The sequence below is a fragment of the Oryx dammah genome, unplaced genomic scaffold, assembly GCF_014754425.2.
Source record: "Oryx dammah isolate SB20612 unplaced genomic scaffold, SCBI_Odam_1.1 HiC_scaffold_4, whole genome shotgun sequence".
Taxonomy (NCBI): Eukaryota; Metazoa; Chordata; class Mammalia; order Artiodactyla; family Bovidae; genus Oryx; species Oryx dammah.
This window is the reverse complement of record NW_024070188.1, coordinates 11,895,691-11,918,973: the sequence shown is the minus strand read 5'-3', so window position 1 is coordinate 11,918,973 and position 23,283 is coordinate 11,895,691. Positions and strand designations below refer to the sequence as shown.

The 23,283-nt window shown below is 40.7% G+C and overlaps 1 protein-coding gene across 1 annotated transcript in view; it reads right to left on the bottom strand.

Moving 5' to 3' along the window:
- Nucleotides 1-15,328: 15,328 nt before the first annotated feature.
- LOC120863099 (lysosomal-associated transmembrane protein 4B-like) overlaps nt 15,329-23,283 on the bottom strand; it is a 67,864-nt gene continuing 59,909 nt past the window's right edge. Inside the window, exon 3 of the mRNA XM_040239331.1 lies at nt 15,329-15,400. Within this exon, the coding sequence (XP_040095265.1) occupies nt 15,329-15,400 (72 nt within the window). The remainder of the gene's footprint in view (nt 15,401-23,283) is intronic.

Below are 23,283 nucleotides of genomic sequence, written 5' to 3'. Positions count from 1 at the left end.
GTGCAATCTCAAAAATGACACAATGATCTCTGTTCGTTTCCAGGGCAAACCATTCAGTGTCACAGTAATCCAAGTCTATGCACCAACCACTAACGCTGAAAAAAAGATGAAGTTGACTGCTTTTATGAAGACCTACAAGACCTTCTCACCCATATCCAAGGCCGGGGTGGCGGCCGAGAGTGCCAGGCTGCCACAGCGCAGGAGCAGCCGAAAGGAGTTACCCCCGCCCGAGGCCAGGGGCGGTGGCCGGGAGGAGCGACCCCACGTCCAAGGAGCAGTGGCTGCACGGGCGCAGGAGGGCCTACAGGAGCTATTCCACGTTCAAGGTTGGGAGGGGCGGCGGTGAGGAGATACTCGTCATCCAAAGTAAGGAGTAGCGGCTGCGCTTTGCTGCAGCAGCCTTGAAAAGATACCCCAAGTCCAAGGTAAGAGAAATACAAGTAAGATGGTAGGGGTTGCAAGAGGGCAGACACACCGAAACCATAATCACAGAAAACTAGTCAATCTAATCACACTGGGACCACAGCCTTGTCTTACTTAATGAAACTAAGCCATGCCCTGGGGGGCCACAAAGATGGGCAAGCATGGTGGAGAGGTCTAACAGAATGTGGCCCACTGGAGAAGGGAATGGCAAACCACTTCAGTATTCTTGCCTTGAGAACCCCATGAACAGTATGAAAAGGCAAAATGATAGGATACTGAAAGAGGAACTCCCCAGGTCAGTAGGTGCCCAGTATACTACTGGAGATCAATGGAGAAATAACTCCAGAAAGAATGAAGGGATGGAGCCAAAGCAAAAACAATACCCAGCTGTGGATATGACTGGTGATAGAAGCAAGGTCTGATGCTGTAAAGAGCAATATTGCATAGGAACCTGGAATGTTAGGTCCATGAATCAAGGCAAATTGGAAGTGGTCAAACAGGAGATAGCAAGGTTGATTGTCCACATTTAGGACTCAGTGAACTAAAATGGACTGGAATGGGTGAATTTAACTCAGATGACCATTATATCTACTACTGTGGGCAGGAATCCCTCAGAAGAAATGGAGTAGCCATCATGGTCAACAAAAGAGTCCAAAATGCAGTACTTGGATGCAATCTCAAAAACGACAGAATGATCTCTGTTCGTTTCCAAGGCAAACCATTCAATATCACGGTAATCCAAGTCTATGCCCCAACCAGTAACACTGAAGAAGCTGAAGTTGAACAGTTCTATGAAGACCTACAAGACCTTTTAGAACTAACACCTAAAAAAAGATGTCCTTTTCATTATAGGGGACTGGAATGCAAAAGTAGGAAGTCAAGAAACACCTGGAGTAACAGGCAAATTTGGCCTTGGAATATGGAATCAAGCAGGGCAAGACTAATAGAGTTTTGCCAAGAAAATGCACTGGTCATAGCAAACACCCTCTTACAACACAACAGAAGACTCTACACATGGACATCACCAGATGGTCAACATCGAAATCAGATTGATTATATTCTTTGCAGCCAAAGATGGAGAAGCTCTGCTGCTGCTAAGTCGCTTCAGTCGTGTCCAACTCTGTGCGACCCCATAGAGGCAGCCCACCAGGCTCCCCCATTCCTGGGATTCTCCAGGCAAGAGCACTGGAGTGGGTTGCCATTGCCTTCTCCAAGGCATGAAAATGAAAAGTGAAAGTGAAGTCGCTCAATCATGTCTGACTCTTCGCGACCCCATGGACTGTAGCCTACCAAGCTCCTCCATCCATGGGATTTTCCAGGCAAGATCACTGGAGTGGGTTGCTATTTCCTTCTCTGGAGAAGCTCTATACAGTCAACAAAAACAAGACCAGGAGCTGACTGTGGCTCAGATCATGAACTCCTTATTGCCAAATTCAGACTTAAATTGAAGAAAGTAGGGAAAATCACTAGACCATTCAGGTATGACCTAAATCAAATCCCTTATGATTATACAGTAGAAGTGAGAAATAGATTTAAGGGCCTAGATCTGATAGATAGAGTGCCTGATGAACTATGGATGGAGGTTCATGACATTGTACAGGAGACAGGGATCAAGACCATCCCCATGGAAAAGAAATGCAAAAAAGCAAAATGGCTGTCTGGGGAGGCCTTACAAATAGCTGTGAAAAGAAGAGAAGTGAAAAGCAAGAGAGAAAAGGAAAGATATAAGCATCTGAATGCAGAGTTCCAAAGAATTGCAAGAAGAGATAAGAAAGCCTTCCTCAGTGATCAATGCAAAGAAATAGAGGAAAACAACAGAATGGGAACGACTAGAGATGTCTTCAAGAAAATTAGAGATACCAAGGGAATATTTCATGCAAAGATGGGCTCAATAAAGGACAGAAATGGTCTGGGCCTAACAGAAGCAGAAGTTATTAAGAAGAGGTGGCAAGAATACACAGAAGAACAATACAAAAAAGATCTTCACAACCCAGATAATCACGATGGTGTGATCACTCACCTAGAGCCAGACATCCTGGAACATGAAGTCAAGTGGGTCTTAGAAAGCATCACTGCGAACAAAGCTAGTGGAGGTAATGGAATTCCACTGGAGCTATTTCAAATCCTGAAAGATGATGCTGTGAAAGTGCTGCACTCAATATGCCACCAAATTTGGAAAACTCAGCAGTGGCCACAGGACTGGAAAAGGTCAGTTTTCATTGCAATCCCAAAGAAAGGCAATGCCAAAAAATGCTCAAACTACTGCACAGTTGCACTTGTCTCACACTCTAGTAAAGTAATGCTCAAAATTCTCCAAGCCAGGCTTCAGCAATGCATGGCCCATGAAATTCCAGATGTTCAAGCTGGTTTTAGAAAAGGCAGAGGAACCAGAGATCAAATTGCCAACATCCGCTGGATCATGGAAAAAGCAAGAGAGTTCCAGAAAAACATCTGCTTCTGCTTTACTGACTATGCCAAAGCCTTTGACTGTGTGGATCACAATGAACTGTGGAAAATTCTGAAAGAGATGAGAATACCAGACCACCTGACCTGCCTCTTGAGAAACCTATATGCAGGTCAGGAAGCAACAGTTAGAACTGGACATGGAACAACAGACTGGTTCCAGGTAGCAAAAGGAGTACGTCAAGGCTGTCTATTGTCACCCTGCTTATTTAACTTCTATGCAGAGTACATCATGAGAAACGTTGGGCTGGAAGAAGCACAAGCTGGAATCAAGATTGCTGGGAGAAATATCAATAACCTCAGATATGCAGATGACACCACCCTTATGGCAGAAAGTGAAGAGGAACTAAAAAGCCTCTTGATGAAAGTAAAAGAGGAGAGTGAAAAAGTTGGCTTAAAGCTCAGCATTCAGAAAACGAAGATCATGGCATCTGGCCCCATCACTTCATGGGAAATAGATGGGGAAACAGTGGAACAAGTCAGACTTTATTTTGGGGGGCTCCCAAATCACTGCAGATGGTGATTGCGGCCATGAAATTAAAAGACGCTTACTCCTTGGAAGGAAAGTTATGACCAACCTAGATAGCATATTGAAAAGCAGAGACATTACTTTGCCCACAAAGATCCATCTAGTCAAGGCTATGGTTTTCCCAGTGTTCATGTATGGATGTGAGAGTTGGACTGTGTTGAAAGCTGAGCGCCAAAGAATTGATGGTTTTGAACTGTGGTGTTGGAGAAGACTCTTGAGAGTCCCTTGGACTGCAAGGAGATCCAACCTGTCCATTCTGCAGGGGATCATCCCTTGGATTTCTTTGGAGGGAATGATACTGAAGCTGAAACTCCAGTACTTTGGCCACTTCATGCGAAGAGTTGACTCATTGGAAAAGACTCTGATGCTGGGAGGGATGGGGGGGGGCAGGAGGAGAAGGGGACGACAGAGGATGAGATGGCTGGATGGCATCACTGACTCAATGGACATGAGTATGAATGAACTCCAAGAGTTGGTGATGGACAGGGAGGCTTGGTTGCTGCAGTTCTTGGGGTCACGAAGAGTCGGACACAACTGAGCAACTGAACTGAACTGAGCTAACACCACAAACAAATGATGTCTTTTACATCATAGGGTGCTGCTGCTAAGTCGCTTCAGTCGTGTCCGACTCTGTGAGAACCCATAGACTGCAGCCCACCAGGCTCCGCCATCCCTGGGATTCTCCAGGCAAGAACACTGGAGTGGGTTGCCATGTCCTTCTCCAATGCATGAAAGTGAAAAGTGAAAGTGAAGTCGCTCAGTCATGTCCAACTCTTAGCGACCCCATGGGCTGCAGCCTACCAGGCTCCTCCATCCATGGGATTTTTCAGGAAAGAGTACTGGAGTGGGGTGCCATTGCCTTCTCCGACATCATAGGGTACTGGAATGCAAAAGTAGGAAGTCAAGAGATACATGGAGTAACAGGCAAGTTTGGCCTATGAGTACAAAATGAAGCAGGGCAAAGGCTAACAGAATTCTGCCAAGAGAATGCACCGATCATAGCAAACACCATTTTTCAATAACACAAGAGTCAACTTTATACATGGACATCACCAAATGATCAATACCAAAATCAGATTGATTACATTCTTTATAGGCAAAGATGGAGAAACTGTAAACAGTCAGCAAAAACAAGACATGGAGCTGATTGTGACTCAGATCATCAGTTCTCAGAGCAAAATTCAGGCTTAAACTAAAGAGAGTGGGGAAAACCACTAGGCCAGCAAGGTATGACTTAAATCAAATCCCCTATGAATATATAGTAGAGGTGATGTATAGATTCAAGGGACTAGATCTAATAAACAGAGTGCCTGAAGAACTATGGACAGAGGTCTGTAATATTGTACAGGAGACAGTCAACAAAACCATTCCAAAGAAAAAGAAAGGCAAGAAGGCAAGGTGGTTGCCTGAGGAGGCTTTACAAATATCTGAAGGAAGAAGAGAAGTGAAAAGCAGGGGAGAGAAGAAAAGATACACCCAACTAAATGTAGAGTTCAGAGAATAACAGGGAGAGACAAGAAGGCCTTCTTCAATGAAGAATGCAAAGAAATAAAAGGACAGCAACTGAAAGGGAAAGACTAGAGGTCTCTTCACGAAAAGTGGAAATATCAAAGGAATATTTCATCCAAAGATGGGCACAATAGAGGACAGAAATGGTAAAGAGCTAATAGAAGCAAAAGAGATCACAAAAGATATGCAAAGAATACACAGAAGAACTGTACAGAAAAGATCTTAATGACCCAGATAACCACAATGCTGTGGTCACTTACCCAGAGCCAGACATTCTGAAGTGTGAAGTCAAGTGGGTCTTAGGAAGAACTGCTTTCAATAAAGCTCATGGAGGTGATGGAATTCTAGCTGAGCTATTTTAAATCCTAAAAAATGATGCTACCAAAGTGCTGGACTCAATATGTCAGAAAATTTGGAAAACCAAGCAGTGACCACAGGACTGGAAAATGTCAATCCTCATCCCAATTGTCAAGAAGGGCAGTATTAAAGAATGTTCAAGCCACTAGACAATTGCACTCATCTCCTATGCTAGTAAGGTTATGCTCAAAATCCTGCATGCTAGGCTTCAGAATTTTGTGAACCAAGAACTTCCAGATGTCCAAGGTAGGTTTAAAATAGGCAGAGGAACCAGAGATAAAATTGCCACCATTCGCTGGATCATAGAGAAAGCAAGAGAATTCCAGAAAGACTTCTGTTTCATTGATTACGCTAAAGCCTTTGACTGTGTGGATCATAACAAACTGTGGAAAACTCTTTAGAGAGATGGGAATACCAAATCATCTTACCTGTCTCCTGAGAAACCTGCATGCTGGTTAAGAAGCAACAGTTAGAACCTTGTGTAGAACAACTGACTGGTTCAGGATTGAGAAAGGAGTATGACAAGGCTGTTTATTGTCACCCTGTTTATTTAACTTATACACAAAATACATCATGAGGAATGCCAGGATGGATGAGTAACAAGCTAGAATCAAGATTGCTGGGAGAAATATCAACAACCTCAGTTATGCAGATGATACCAATGTAATGGCTGAAAGCAAAGAGGAACTGAAGGACCTCTTGATGAGGGTGAAGGAGGAGAGTGAAAAAGCCAGTTTAAAACTCGATATTAAAAAACCAATATCATGGCATCCAGTCTCATCACTTCATGGCAAATAGAAGGGGAAAAGATAGAAGTAGTGCCAGACTTCCTCTCTTCTTGGGCTCTAAAATCACTGAAGATAATGACTGTAGCCATGAAATTAGAAGATGAGTGCTTCTTGGCAGGAAAGCTATGACAAACCTAGACAGTGTCTTAAAAAGCAAAGTTGCTGACAAAGGTCCATATAGTCATGGCTATTGTCTTTCCAATAGTCATGTATGGATGTGAGAGCTGAATCATAAAGAAGGCAGAGCACCAAAGAATTGATGCCTTCAAACTGTGGTGCTGGAGGGGACTCTTGAGAGTTCCTTGGACTGCCAGGAGATCAAACTAGTCAGTCTTAAAGGAAATCAACCCTGAAAACTCATTGGAAGGACTGATGCTAAAGCTCCAATCCTCTGGCCACCTGATGCAAAGAGCTGACTCATTGGAAAAGACCCTGATGCTTGGAAAGACTGAAGGCAGGAGAAGAAAGCAACAGAGCATGAGGTGGTTGGATAACGTCACCAGTGCAATGGACATGAACTTGGACAAACTCTGGGAAATGGATGTTTATAATAACTTGATTCACAATTGCCAAAACTTGGAAGCAACAAGGTGTTCCTCAGTAGAATGAATAAATTACGGTAATACAGACAATGTAATATTATTAAGCCATGAAAAGACATTGAGGAACCTTAAATGCACATTACTAAGTGAAAGAAACCAATCTAAAAAGGCTGCATACTATATGATTCCAATTATTACTATATGAAATTCTGGAAAAGATAAAACTATGGGAGAGAAAGAGGGATGAATCAGCAGAGCATAGAGAATTTTTAGAGCAGTGAAAACATTCTGTCTGATCCTGTAACAGTATATATATAATATTATGCATTTGTCAAAAACCATACAAAGAAGCACACAAAGAATGAACCATAATGTAAACTATGCATTCAGTTAATTATAATGTATTAATATTATTTCATCAGTTCTAAAAAATTTGCTACTCTAATGCCAGATGTTAATATTATGGAAGACTATATGTCAGAAAGGAGGGAGTACATGTGACCTCTGTCTTTTCTGCTTAATTTTTTTGTAAACCTGAAACTACTCTAAAAAATAAATCCTGTTAATAGTGTTTTAAAATGCTATCAGAGCTCAGAGGGAAAAAAATTGTTTCCAGTCAGAAAAATCAGGGAAAATAAAACCACTCAGAAGAGATGATATTCCAAATAGACACTGACAGATTGTTAAGATTTAGATAATACAATATCCTTGTATTGAATAAGGACATTCTGGTATTAAAAAAAGAGAGAATGGATAAAGACGGAGGTAACATTCTCAACACAACAATTAAGCAAATGTGCAAATCAATTCATCTGTGGCTCCTCAGTTCATTATACACCAGTAATCTTTACTACTTAACCTATGTGAGCTTCCATTTCTTTATTACCAAAGTAGGGATAGTTGTATATCACAAGTTTGTTCTTATAATTATATTATATAATATGCATATATTATATATTACATGAGCATGGCATAGGCCTAGCCTCACTACTATTCCCACTATTAGTAGGAAAATATTCAGTGGGTATAGGTTACAGTGATACTGTGATGTCCATCCCTCTAAGATGGACTTAGAGGGATTGTAAGAACAGTTGAGGGAAAGGATTGATAAAATTTTGTAAAAACAACTGTTAGAACATTTGAATTAAACTAAAGACTTTGGAAAATATTCTATTTTTCAGGAGGAGACTGGATTCTACTTTGGTCAGTTTCATAGCATTTGATATGCATCTAGCTCTGTACCTGTCTCATAGTAGATATTAAGGATGACAGAATGTTAAGGAAGCCTACAAAGGCAAGAATTCCAATGACATGATATTTTCAACACTATCAAATACTCAGAGGTGTTGAAGAATCTGAGGAAGAGTCAGAGCCATTGGATCTGTCAACCAGCTGGTTATATGTGACTTTTGAGAAAATTATTTTTACAGAGCGGTTGGAGCAATAGACAAAAGTATGGTTTTTAAGATGTAGAAAAGAACTAGAAAATGCGGTGGAAACAACTCTTTCTAGAAGTTTCGTTGGAAAAGGAAGGAGAGACCTAGAAGACTAATTCAAAAGGGTAGCAAAAAAGAAAAGCTTGTCTTAGGATGCAGAATATTTCAACATGCATACTAGTGGAGAATTTTTCAATATTAAAGATGCAAAAGAAAGGATAGATAGAGGGTATACAATCAAAGCACATAGGATAGGTAGATAGAGAATCACGGTGGTGGTGGTGGTCTAGTCCTTATGTTGTATCTGATTCCTGCGACCTCAGAGACTGTAATCCACCAGGCTCCCCTGTCCATGGGATTTCCCAGGCAAGCATACTGGAGTGGGTTGCCATTTCCTTCTCCAGGGAGACAGAGTAGTAGGGAGAAAAGACTTATTTTGAAGGAAAGGAAGAATGAAGAAAAGAGGAGTCAGTAACTGAAGAAACAGAGATATTTTGAAGTTTAGAGAGTAGACGTTGAAGCACCTCCTTCATTCAACAAATATTTTTCTGCATCAAAGTTTCTAACATGGGCAAGGGAGCAAGAAGAGAAGCATAAAATGCATATAATTCCAGGATGGAACAGGAAATTCTGTGATAGAGGGGAGTGTGAAACGTCACTGGAGTCAGGGGAGACTCCACAGATAAGGCAGTGTTTCAACAATGTCTTTTAAGTTACAAGTAGAGCAGTCAGGGAAAGGCATTTCAGACAGAAGAGACAATGTGTAAAATTTAATACTATAGAGCAAATTAAGAAAATCATATTAGATAATCCTTTGTAGGTAAAGTCTTGTTTCCTGGCTTCTATAATAACTGACAAGAATTTTTCTTCTGAGCAAATGTGTGTAGACAGTGGAGATCATAGTACGTAATTCCAATGTTATTCCTTCAACCTCACAGAGAAGATGGCTATTTTACTGGTCCGTGAGTACATACAACCAATAAGCTGCTGCTGCTGCTAAGTCGCTTCAGTCATGTCCGATTCTGTGCGACCCCATAGACGGCAGCCCACCAGGCTCTGCCGTCCCTGGGATTCTCCAGGCAAGAACACTGGAGTGGGTTGTCATTTCCTTCTCTAGATAAGCACAAAACCAATTCTCCCTTTGCTTATAATTATAATGACTAATGGTAATACCATTTTCCCTACACCCACTTCAGCATTTTTTTTTTTTTTGGTCTCTTCATGTACCACTCTATTAGCAACAAATACTCTAAATTAATTCTTCATAGAGTTTTTCATTTAAAAATTTTTCTACATCCACTGACCAGGTTTTAATCGAAGTCATCCTTAGATCATGCCTAAATTCTTACAACAGCTTTCTTAGCTTCTATCTATAATTCCTTACTTTTCAAAACTATCCTATACCCAACTGCCAGCTTATCTTCCCAAGCACTACCTTCCCTAGGCTTTCTACTAGACCAGACCCCTAGGTGACTCCCGGCTACTGAAGATGGAACCTCTAGCCACAAAGCCTGGTTCCTTCACAACCTAATCAGTACTCAGTTTTTACCACTTAGCTTCTGCCTGTTGCACTAAATGCTAGCAAGAATAGGGAGCAAGCAGAACTCACACATTTTTAATGGAAACTGAGAAGAGACATGGCAATTTCTCATAAAACTAAATACACATCTACCGTATGACACAGAAATTCCACTCAGGTATTTTTCTAAAAAAAGAAAACTATATGTAGGAAGAGTAATAGCACCTTTTATTCATAATAGCCCCAAACTCAGAACAGTCCAGGTATTCATCAGTAGACAAAAGGATAAACTATAGTATATTCATACAAGAAAATATTACTCAGTTGTAAAAATGAACAACTGATACAATAAAATGAATGAATCCCAAAAACAGTATGCTAAGTGAAAAAAAAAAAGGCAAAACAAATCCATGGCCAAGTAATATCAGACTAGTGGGGCAGCAGCTACAAAAGCTAACCACAACAGAAACAAGATAACGGTTTGAAATGATGGTAATATTTTGTATCTTGATAAGAGGTTGGTTTTAAAAATGTACATGGAGTAGTCAAACTTGTTCAACAGTACACTTAAGATATATTTTTCTGTATATATATTTTACTTTAAAAAATAACTTTGCACAAATATTGAACCCACTTACTCATATACATGATGAAGCATTTGGTGGGGAAGTGTACGGATGTTTGCAACTTACTTGAAATAAATTAATAAGTAAGATGGATTGACTTACAGATAGATGGATATATAGATGGACAGATATGTGATAAAGCAAATATACTCAAACGGTGAGTGTGTAATTTAGGTAGTAGTATATGAACGTTTGCTGTATAATTCTTTTAAATTCTGTGCATTTGAAATTTTAATAATAAAATATCAGATGTAGGGAGGGACTTGGTTTCCCGTAACTTGTTTAAATATATATATATATATATATATATATATATATATACACATATACATTTTGACCTACTTGACCATTTTCATTTTTTCTCACCTCTTATACCTTTAACCTACAAATACCTCCTTTACCCTCCTTCATACTCAAACCCAAACTTATCCAATCTATAGGCTGTCCTCTACAAAACTTTTGGTGACTGAGTCCATCTAAAATGACATCTCTCTCTTAAAATGAAGTTTAATTAATTCAATGCTTTTCACTGTACTTAAAATATAAATTGTGATAAGAAATATTCTATCAGAGTGTTATAGCATAGGCTAGGCTCTAGAGAAAAAGCACCTAGTTTTAAACCCAGCTTCACAATTTATTAAACCATGTAGTCTTAGGCTTGAGATATCTCACTCCTAAAACCAGAAAACTTTTATCTCTCTTAGATATTATTGTGAGGAACAGATATTTTAGTGTTAATATCTTCTGCCTGACACATAGAGCTTAACACATGTTAATAAGTATTGTCTTTGTTTGACATAGACACACTGCTTTCACTGCGTTCTTCTGCAAAAAGATACCATATAATAAAGGTAAAGCCACTAAGAAAAATATCTTATTAATGAATGAATGACAGAATTTTTAAAATTAGTCTGTTTTACTAGGGTGCTACACTGTCTCTGTCTGACTGTCCTTTCCAGAATTATAGCTTTAACTAATCTCTTCCAAGCAGCATATAACAAAATTACTAACAAATGAAAGACTGTTAATTTAATGCATACTCTTCACTGTTGTTTTAGAAGCTCATCTATGTTTTGACTGCTTTTAGAATCATGAAAAGAAATATTTGGTATGGACTGCTACTTTGCTAGTGTTTTCTTACATATTCAGATCCAATTAGCCATTCATCTTCTAGAGTGGGGAATTCTGGAGTTCCGGAGATGCTCAACTTTGAAAGTTTGTAACACAGAACAGAATCAAACAAACATGAGTTTTATGTCTTTGCTGTTTCTTTAGAGAAATATTAAAACATTGCTGGAGACTAATTTTATAAACTTCAAAGAGCTAAAGGAAACCAAACATCTTACAGGATCATAGTAAGACTAAGCCTTATTCATCAGTACCGCAACGATGATGACACACTGTTTTTCTGGGATATAGAAGTATAAAAACTTATGACCAGCTGAGAGAGAAAATTAGCAAGTTACATGGCAAGTTGGAGGGTCATATCTTACCACAAATGCAGAGAGGCCCTATAGAAATTATATGCAAATGTAAAGACTTCAGGAAGTCTATCACATGATGAGTTTCCATCTCAAAAACTTTTCTCAGAATTCCAGAACTATGGAGTAATTAGATATCATAAGTGCCTATGTGTGAACAGTCTACTTTTTATATGCCATAATGAGAATTCAAAACTTATGCACAGATGGCTTTAAAATGTCAAGATAACTATTATGTACTTTCTACTACCTGGAAATTCTAGAGGAGCTCTCACATCTATTCTTTATACAAGAATCCTGGCTAGAACAGGATTCTAAAGAAAGTCCAATGTCTTTGTTTAGCTTTAAGGCTAAGGCCAGGTACTCCAGCCTGACCTCTTGGAAAGAATGTTCTGAGTCATGGAAAAAACTCATGAGAATGTAGAGGTATCCACAAACATACCACTGAATAGCTCAAGTTAAAAAGATTACTAAGGCCTGTGGGCAAGTAAAAGGATGTATTTGGTGGGGAGAGGTTCTCTGGTGGTGCTCATAAACTAACTGGACACATTTAGCAAGCAGCAGAAATTTCTTGTGCTTCTGTCAGGGGAAGAAGGCAGGCCTGAGTTGAAGTGAGGTCTCCAAGGGTTGATGCTTCAAGGTTCACCAACACAGAGGCTCTCCATCCAGGGGAGTCTTTTGCTATTAACAAGTGCCTCCTACACGGGGTCCTGGTTCTCATGGGTATTTACCAGTTGTTTACCTATGTGACGGCAAGCACAGCTTATTGCATGCAAAGACTGGATGGCTTGCAAAGGAAGTTAACACCAACATTAGCATTAATTTGTAATTATCATAGTTCACTTAACAGGTAAGTTCCCTAGTCCACTTCCACATCACCCCAGTCGCACCTAATTGCCTAACCACACTAAGAGGTCTGTTCCCTGAATAATCCATTATTTGCCCTCAGTTGCATTGTTTGCTCTCAGAGTGATCCGCTCAAACTCAGTCTCATCCTTTCATCTCTCAGCTTTTACAGGCTAAAGGTGTTCTTTATGGTGATTTGGCCTTTCAAAAGTTTCTCTCTTGTTTCCCTGGTGGCTTAGTGGTAAAGAATCTGCCTGCCAACGCAGGAGACATGGGTGCAATCCCTGATCCGGGAAGATCCCACGTGCAGCAGAGCAACTAAGCCTGTGAGCCATAGCTATTGAGCCTGCACTCTAGAGCCCAGGAGTCACAACTACTGAGCCCACGTGCCGCCACTGCTGAAGTCCAAGTACCTAGAGCCCATGGTGCACAAGAGAAACCATCACAAGGAGAAGCCTGTGCGCCGCAACTAGAGTGTAGCCCCCCAGTCACGAACTAGGGAAAAGCCCAAGCAGCAATGGAGATTCAGCACAGCCAAAAAGAAACTTTAAAAATTATATTAAAAATTCCTCTCATCCCTTAAGATTTATAAAATCCTTGCAGATTTCAACCACAGGAAATAGCTGGTAATCCTGATAGTGTGTATACATAACAACCCAGAAACACTTGGCAGTGAGCACTTTTAAGAACATAAAATACCAAATCTTAAAAGGGTACATTTCCCTTTTTGTTTCCTGTGGCTCCTGTAGCAAACTATGACAAACTTGGTGGTGTCGAACAATGAAAATGGATTCTGTCACAGTTCTAGGAGCCAGAGCTCCAACATCAGTGTCATGGGCCAAGATCAAAGGCTCATCAGCTCTGCCCTCCCTCTGAAGGCTCTAGGCGAGAACTGGTCCCTGGCCTCTCCCAGTTTCTGGTGGTGCTGGGTGCGTTTCTTCTTCTGTGTGTATATCTCCCACGTGCTTATCTTCTTCCATCAAACCCTCTGCCTCTCTCTTATAACATATTACATTTAGGGTCCATCCTGATTATTCAGGATAATCTCCCTAACTCAAAATTCTCAACCGAATCACATCTACTGTACATAGATCTTTTCTTTCCCTTTATAAGGCAACACTTACAAGTTTCAGGGACCAGGAACTGATATCTTTGGGGGGCATTACTCAGCTTACTCCAGCCTCCAATGACCCCCCCCCCATTCTGGGTGCTTTATATAAATATCAGGGGATCATTTTGCTATCATTACTCAATAAATGGAGAAGGAAATGGCAACCCACTCCAGGATTCTTGCCTGGAAAATTCCATGGACAAAGGAGCCTGGTGGGCTACGGTCCATGATATTGCAAAGAGTTGGGCATGACTGAATGATTGAACACGCAAGCAGTCTGTAAATACCATTCTTATTATAATGAATTGTATTTAAATATGTTTATATACTCAGGTGTAAGAGCCAAGCTCATCCACTATGTATGGGGAAAGGACTAATCAGATAGATGAAGTCATTTCTAGTACTACTTAGACAAAACAAACATGTAAATTTTTAAAAAAAGAAAAACTCAGAAACCAAAGTGCAGTCTTCCAGTAACTGAGGAAAAACATCAGAGTACCTTTGCCTCAATCATGGGCACATTAGGTCACCATAGAGAAGAGTATTTAAGCCATCCCCTGCTGCTGCTGCTGCTGCTAAGTCACTTCAGTCATGTCCGACTCTGTGCGACCCCATAGACAGCAGCCCACGAGGCTCCCCCGTCCCTGGGATTCTCCAGGCAAGAACTAGAATGGGTTGCCATTTCCTTCTCTACTGCGTGAAAGTGAAAAGTGAAAGTGAAGTCGCACAGTCGTGTCCGACTCTTAGCGACCCCATGGACTACAGCCCACCAGGCTCCTCCACCCATGGGCTTTTCCAGGCAAGAGTACTGGAGTGGGGTGCCATCGCCTTCTCCGAAGCCATCCCCTAGGGTAGTGTTAAGATGGTACTAAGCGAAACCATCTAAGAAGTAAGTCATAAGAGCCCAGGCAAAGTTGTGAGGGCCCCTTGGGGCCATCTGACTCAAACTGGAGAATGAGATGAGTCAAGTTCATGAGCCCAGTGGCAGGACTGCCAACACAACTCTAGAAACTATTTACTTCTTTGATTGTACTCTTTTTATATCTCCTGAACTATCTATGCTTTCCCCCATTTGGCTATTCCTTTACCCTATTATTCAGTCCACAAATATTGATTGAAAGCCCAATATATGCCAGGCACAGCATATGTCCCCACAATGCAACCTTAACAAAACAGACCCAGTCTCTACCCTTCTTGCGCTCACAGTCTGTGAGTGTACCTCCTTGGTGCTCAGTAGCAGAAAATCCCTGCCTTATGTCTTGAACAGAAGCCCAGGGCCAGTGGCTTAACAGGAGCACATCATGAAGGTGGGAGGGCTCCCCCGAGACGTAGGTTTGATCCCTGGATGGGGAAGCGCCCCTGGAGAAGGAAATGGCAACCCACTCCAGTATTCTTAGCAGGATAATCCCATTGACAGAGGAGCCTGGCGACCTAGGGTCCGTAGGATCGTGAAAGAGTCAGACACAGCTGAAAATGCACACACTCAAATGAAGCTGGAATGGGACTAAATTGAGTGTGAAACTGAAGGAAGCAGAGACAGAGAAACTCAATAAGCTGTGCTTCTTCATTTGGAGATTCCCCTTCCAGGGAAAACCCACAGCGTTCTGGAATTTTATTTTAATAAGAAAGTCGGAATTGATATAGAGCAAAGGGCTTCAGAGCCCTCGGAGAAGTGAGAGAGCAATGGGATGAGCCCCCTCAAGCGCCTTCTTCAAACAGAGCAGCTCTGTTTTCATCTGGTTTACATCTTAGGCGTTTAAACAAAGGGTTCTGCAACCAGAACAATAAAGACTGAAAACTCCTGCTTTGAGGAGCAGGCCCCACAGTAACCAACGAGCCCCTCCTGCATTGCGGCATGCATGGGAAACAGCTCAAAACGTATGCACTGCGAATGGTGGGTCAGGCATTGGCTTCTCTTAAGAAGTATATGCTATTTAAGCAGTGACAGGAACCAGTGTAGATGACGATAACCTGACTTTTCCTGGTGTTTCATTTTCCCTTTATGTGACGGGAAAAAAAACCAGGAAGGGAATGAAAAAAGGCAAATTTGTTCTCACAGTGCTTGCCACCTATCAAGTGATAATTTCCCTGCTTATGTTCCAAACATTCTCCATCTCATTTGAAGCACTTTACATCTTTATGAATTTCTGAAGAGCTGGATCTTGGAATTACATGAGTTACTTTTTTAAAAAGGAATTCAGTTAATATCTGAAAGTTTGATGAAAATCTCTCCTTATCGATTATATATGTATCATTTTTATTACCTTATGAATTTTTAGAAAGATGTGTGTGTGTGCTAAGTCGCTTCAGTCTTGTCCAACTCTGCAACCCTATGGCCTGTTGTCTGCCAGGCTCCTCTGTCCATGGGATTTAGAAAGATTAATGAAACTTATACTTCACAGTCTATACTAGCCTCTGAGTGAGATAAGGTAATAACAACAGTAATCATCAGTTTGATCTGGCTCTCCTTCTGCCTGATCTAGCCTTCAAAAAATTCTTCCCAAATGGTTCTGAGTTTTCTTAGGTAGAATCTTACACTTGGCACCTAATATTACCAGGCCCTTTCATTCTTGCTTGCAGTCACAATTTCTTTAGTCACCTTTAATGTCAAAAGTGGCATCATATCATAATGATCACAGTCACTTAAAATGAACTGGTTTAGAGTTCTAGCACTTTAACCAGTCCTGTTCAAATCTCAGTTGTGCCAGGATCTGAAGGCACCCTGCCGACAGAAGTGAAGATAGTTCAGAGATGTCTGTAAGCTCCAAGGGCCAGACGGGACAGTGGGTTCAGGGTTGCATAAATAGACAAGCACTGAGAACCAGGCTGATGAACCTTCCTTTGCAATATCTGAGCTCCACCTGCTCCAGTGTTTCAGAATGCAAATATAACCTGGGGACAGATGTAGAGTGTAATGAGAATATTGTCTCTACCTCCATAGAAATCATGTTCAGGTAGACAATAAAGTTTTAGGTTCTAATCACCCAAATTCATTAACTGGTAACTCTTTCCCTTTATGTAAAATGATTAATCATGCTCAATTAATTATTCATTAAATCCAAATATGAAATTATAATACATTATAATAATAAAGTTAATGTTAGCATAATCACTTTAAAATACTAATAACATATATAACTGAACTTTATGTTTTCCTAGGCTATTCTTTTGGAATAGTTGCTTACCCAATATTCCCCGAAAGATTTTTTTCCAATTTTTCAGCATTTGATGCTTTATAAATTGTTTATTAAACCAATTGGGCCCCTACATTTGATATTTTTGGAGAAAGAACTTATATTCTCTTCCTATGAGTCAAGAACACAAACTATGAATGAGGCAGCCATGGAAAGGGGCAAACTCTTAAGTCCAGGACCTCAGTGAGAAGAGTCTCAAATGTGCACATAACTTGAAAACTGCCCTTTCTTACGCATTCTCCTATTTTACTCAAAGAAGTTCTTGCAAATCCCTTTATGTATAACTGCAAATTAGATCTTTATTTGCTAAGTTTCTGTTAGAGAACTTAAAATTGTATTACTATTTAATGGAACTAGGACAGCACCCTTCCACCACTCCAACAATCATTGGACCTGAGAATTTCAGCCAGGTAGGGGAGAATAAGCAAAGGAGTATTGTTTTAAGAGAACAACAGATCTTCTTATAGATTCACTGGAGACATGAGCAACAAAGCAACTACTGAAAAGTCTGGTAAATCTTTGCCTGCATCTGGAATTGATAGGAGGAAATAACATAGGACAATTATTTGTCTTCTGTGAACTCAAAAAGTCAGCCTGTTGAGTACTGTATTTTTTTTTCCTAAGAATATTTGTTCTTCAACATAGTATAGTCTTTCTTGTACACAGATGTACATGATGGATGAATAGAGCAAGGCCCATGGTTTCAATGTTCTCACCCTCCAAAACTGAATTATACCAAGATGCTGCTAATTACACAATAGTTCTAAATGAAAGCTCACAGCAACAAAACTCACAGTAGGGGGTTTTAATGGATAGTATTGAATAATTGAATCTTTAGCCCCTGAAGAGGTCCTCAGCTTTTAAAGTTAAAGTCAACCAGGCCTGGCATGGGAGGGAGCCATATAATTAATACAGAGAAAAAAAAATAATACTAGGAACCAAAATAATTTCCTCTTTACCACATTTCCTCCCCTACACATATTTTGTACATTATTACTTGTTTACCATCTCATCAAGACAAGAATTATTTTCCCCTTTTATAATGTCTGTTTTATAAAAGACATTGAATAGAATATCAACTGAACACAGATAATTGAGTTCCTTTTTTCTTACTCTGAATAATTACACTATTACTAACATTAATAATTATTTATTATTATTATTTAGCTACCATTTTTCACACACCAAGATACTGTGGTAATACTTATGCATTAAACTAATTTTTCAGCAACCTATGTGATACAGTAACACTTCTTCTACAGATAGGAAACTCTAGGTTCAGTAGTAAGCACATTGGCTAAGGGTATACAGACAATAAGTGCTGAAGAGGAATTCAAAGATAGGGCTTCCTAAATCTTTTATGATATGGGGGATTTCCACTCAACGGTTGTTGTTGGTGGTGGTGTTCAGTCACCAAGTTGTGTCCGACTCTTCACAACCCCACAGACTGCAGCACGCCAAGCTTCCCTCCCTCATCATCTCTGGGAGTTTGCCCAAGTGTATATCCGTTGAATTAATGATGCCATCCAACCATTTCACCCTTTGTCACCCTCTTCTTCTGCCTTCAGTTTTTCCAGCATCAGGGTCTTTTCCAGAGTCAACTCTGCATCAGGTGGCCAAAGTATACAGTTTCAGCAATGGTCCTTCCAAGGTGACTTCCTGTAGGATTGATTGGTTTGATCTCTTTGCTGTCCAAGGGATTCTCAAGAGTCTTCTCCAGCACCACAGTTTGAAAGAATCAATTCTTCAGTGTTCTGCCTTCTTTATGGTCCAGCTCTCACCTATATGGACCTTTGTCAGCAAAGTGAGGTCGTTGCTTTTTAAGACACTGTCTAGGTTTGTCATAGCTTTCTGGCCAAGAAGTAATCATCTTCTAATTTCATGGCTGAAAGAAAGTGAAAGTGAAATTGCTCAGTCATGTCCAGCTCTTTGCATCCCCATGGACTGTAGCCTACCAGGCTCCTCCATCCATGGGATTTTTCCAAGCAAGAGTACTGGAGTGGGTTGCCATTTCCTTCTCCAGGGAATCTTCCTGAACCAGGGATCAAACCCAGGTCTCCCGTATTGTAGGCAGACGCCTTACTGTCTGAGCCACTAGGGAAGTCCAATCTCATGGCTAAGTACCACTAAATTGTACTTACCTCTCAAATGCATTCTCTCTCCCCTCACTGGACTGGAATTGTAAGAAATGCTCAAAGCCTTTAACAGATTCTGGGTCTAGATTCACTATTAAGATCTTAAGTTCCTCAATAATGAAGAATCTAAGCTACTCCATTTTGTAAGGTTCTGAGAAAAGAGCCTTTGGAAATCCCCGGACCTCACCCCACCACCTGCGAACCAATCAGAACCCTTGGCCAGCCCCGGGAAATTCGAATCAAGCCTGGGAAATGGGAACCAATCAGCACCCGTGGCCAGCCCGGGAAATGAGAACCAATCAGAACTCAACACCTAACCCTTCACCAGAAGGTGACCAATCAGACCCGGAGACTCCCGTTTTTCAAATTTGTCGCGGGAGAATACCCTATATAAGCAATGTAACCCAGAGCTCAGGGCTCCTCCCTATAGCTGCTGCGTCAATATTGGTGGGAGCCCTAGCTTGAGCTTGGTAATAAAAACTCTCTTGCTTTTGCATCGGATATCGGCTCCCTGGTGGTCATTGGGAGATTTCGCGACTTGGACATAACATATAAGATTAATTGTCCCCTTTTATAATGAGGGCCTGGTGTCTCGGGCAAATAATAATGAGTCATATTTTCTTTCACATACAATCTCTTTGGGCAAAAAGGCAAAGTGCCTTCACATTGCTTCCTGGCTATTGAGGCAAATATTGGGGCAGGTCTAAATCTAACATGCTTTTCAGGTTTGGCTTTGGGGGGGTGAAATAAATCTTTATAATGCTAACTGTCTCAAATATTACCAGACATTTGCATCTCTGGCTGCCACCCACCAAATATCAATGGTGCCACAAGGCCCCCACACAAATACAAACCCCACTAGGGGTGATACTGCCCCTAGTTAAGAATCACTGAGTGCATGCTTGCAATGTTCTGCAGTCAGCAAGAAACTGCTATATAGATGCAAAAATGAGTCCTGGACTTCCCCTGCAGGGTTACATCATTTTGATCCTAGTCCAAGAATGTTAGGAGCAGATCACATGCTGCCATAGGCAGATTTGTACTAAGCCACTGCTCTAGGGCAAAACTGTATTAGATCAAGTGTGCGAGGGGTGCTAGGGGGCAGATCAGAACGCATGGAAGTAAAAAGTTGGTCAGTCGCCATCCTGAGTCATCATCATGAGTAGGAAGGAAAGGAAAGAGAAAACACATTAGGAGATGCATGTCTCCAGTTCACTGGAAGTAAAGAGCAGTAGTAAAGCCTGGTTTAGTCTCCATCTGACTGGTTGCCAGCTTCCCACACACTACTGGCTCATGACCAGAAAATTCTCTGTCTGGAACCCCTTCTGCCTTTACAATCACTCCTCAATCACCTAGTAACTACTTTTAGGCCCCATGCAAGACAGGCCAACTGTCTACTTTCATGTCTGCTGTAACTTATTCTGGAAATATGTCACTCTGAAGCCTAAAAAGCTTGTTGCCCCGTTCAGCACATTTTGAGCTGTATTTTTGTAAGAGGATGTTTGGGCAATGACACACAAATTACATGCACAAAGCCAAATTAATTATTTGCAGAGATGTAGCATAATTATATGGGTTTATGCTATCCATCTGTGAACCTTAGTCTCCCCTGGTGCGAGTACTGCTTACAATAAAAAGGGCTTAATAGCTTTAAGAAGAATTTATTGTGCTTACATTTGCACGAGAGTTAAGTCTTCATTCCCGGATGGCATTCATGGGATCCTGTGGGTGGAGAGGACCTTGATGAGCCAACGGGTCCATTTTCCGGCATTCAAGAGAAATAGTTGTTAAACAAATTTGGAAAGACAGTATTGAGGAATCGTCACAGCCACTTGGATGAAACATTTCATTATTTAGTATCTTTTACCCTCAAGAAATGTTTCTGTTATCGTATCTACATTTCCTATGGAAATTTATACTATCCCCACTCATCTGGTGCTCACTGACTCCAGAAAATGCTCAGTTGTGTCCACATTGCAACTGAGAATTGTTATTGAGTGATTTCTACTTCCTCTCTAGATTGACTAATATCAGTACAATTAGACTTTCCTCATAGGTCTTGTTTTATAAAGCATCATAATTTTCAGTCCATCCCATACAAATTTGCCAAACTCGTTTTTAACAGTGAAGACAATCAGACACAAGGTTGGTCAGTGCATGACTGCACAGTAATGAGATCATTTCAGAGGTCCTTTTATGCATTTTTCTTTATTTGTATTAATATCATGTCAGCTTTTAAGAACATAATGTGACTGACTGTGTATCCTCCAAGACAAGTGCCTCATTCTTATGGCACAGTGACATAAGAGCTGCTTTGGCAATTAAGCAAGACATTGAAAGAGATTTTAAAAAGAGAATAGAGTGTTTACCTTTGCCTTGGGTGTCAGGGGGTGCTTTGCAGAAGTGCCCTGCAGTTTCATCTTCTAGAATGAGAAGTAACTCTCCAGCAGGAAAGACAAAGTTACTCTTAGAGAGAATATTATATGACAAAAATGGATGGGATCAAAAAACAGATTCGAGGTATTTCATGCATACCAGCAAGCTGACACAGGTAAAAGGAATCGAGTGAGTGAAGGAGGAAAGGAAATGTGTTGAGCGCTGTTTAGGTGCTGAACGCATCACATACATGGTTCCATTTAATCTTCACCATGGTTGTATACACTGACCAATATTTTACCCATGAAACACCCAAGTCCAGAAGGCTTATTACTTTGCCCAGTCAGACAGACAGTGAGTGGCAGAGCCAGGAAGAGAACTTGGGACTGGCTTGATGGTAAAGGACATGCTCTGTGTTTATCATATTACTCTTATTCCAAAACTAGTAGGTCAACAGCAGTCAGATCAGGAGGGCTTTGACTGTCCCGCTGTTAACACAAAATTTGTCATTTCTTTACAGACTCAAAGAGAGTTGGAAGAGTTTTTCTTATTTTATTATATAGAAAAAATGATAGAGATGATTCTTGTGATAGCGTGGATCTGAAATTTAAAGTAATAGAAATAGTAGTCAGAGACTGTCAGAGGCTAACGTAACACCCAGTTCAGACCCAGGGAAGACCTAATCTAAGGCAGTAGCAGTGAGGATGACATGGAGCAGATAGATTCATGAGCTCCTCCAAAGGTTTTATCTCCAGGGCTTGGTGACTGCTTTGATGTGGAAATGAAGGTCCAGGAGGAGTCTGGGATCATTCCCAGGTTACTGACTCGGCAGAGGGTAGGGTATGGTGAATAATGGTACAATAAATCAAGATAGTAAATGCCAGAAGAAGTAGCCAGTTTGGAAGTAAAAGATGAAGAGTTCAGCTTTGGGACATGTTGAATTTGAGATAAAGAGTGTCCCGTAGGTAAGGAGTTCTCTGGGATTTGAGTTCATAATTGCTGACAGTTGGCAGAGAAAAGAAAACTTACCCTGGGGAAAGACATAGAGTCAAGAAAGCATGGACTGAGGAGTAAACCCCAAAGGTCATTATTATTATTATTATTATTATTTTTTTAGAAGCTGGGTATAGAAGGAATGGGTATCAAAGATTCCAAGGACTGATTCAGGAAGTGGAAAGAGAACCAAGAAGTTTGGTGTCATAGAATCTGAGGCAGGAAAGTATTAAAAATAAATAGTGGTGAGCACAAACACTGCAGAGAAAAAAAGTGATATGGAAACTTACGAGAGTCTTATCAGTTTGCACAGTTGTCACATTAGTGGTAAAGACTAATGGTGGTGTGTGAGGAACTAATGGGAAGTGAAGAAGTAAAAATGGTGGAATAAAGTGCACTTTAAGAGCTCAGAGTATAATTAGTGACCTGAAAGTGCACAATTTCCCCCAACTTTAGAAAATACACTAATATACACTTACAAATACACTTTTATATTATATATGCATGCATATTATGAATCATTCATACATATATACACATATGTGCTCAGTTGATCAGTCATTTCCAAGTCTTCAAGAACCCATGGACTGTAGCCTGCCAGGCTCCTCTGTCCATGGAATTTTCCAGGCAAGAACCCTGGAGTGGGATGCCAATGTCTACTTCAGGAGATCTTCCCAACCCAGGGATGGGGCCCTGGTCTCTCGCCTCTCCTGCTTTGGTTGGCAGATTATTTACCACTGTGCCACCAAGGAGCCCACATATATATACCCAAACCTATACATATTCATATCTATATACATATATCTCAGATTCCTCCAGTGGCCCCCCGAAGCCCCTTTTAAAAGATATAAAGTTAAGAAGTGGCTTTGTAGAGACGTGGATGAACCTAGAAACTGTCATACTAAGTAAGGTCAGTCAGAAAGAGAAAAACAAAGGTTATACATTAACACATATA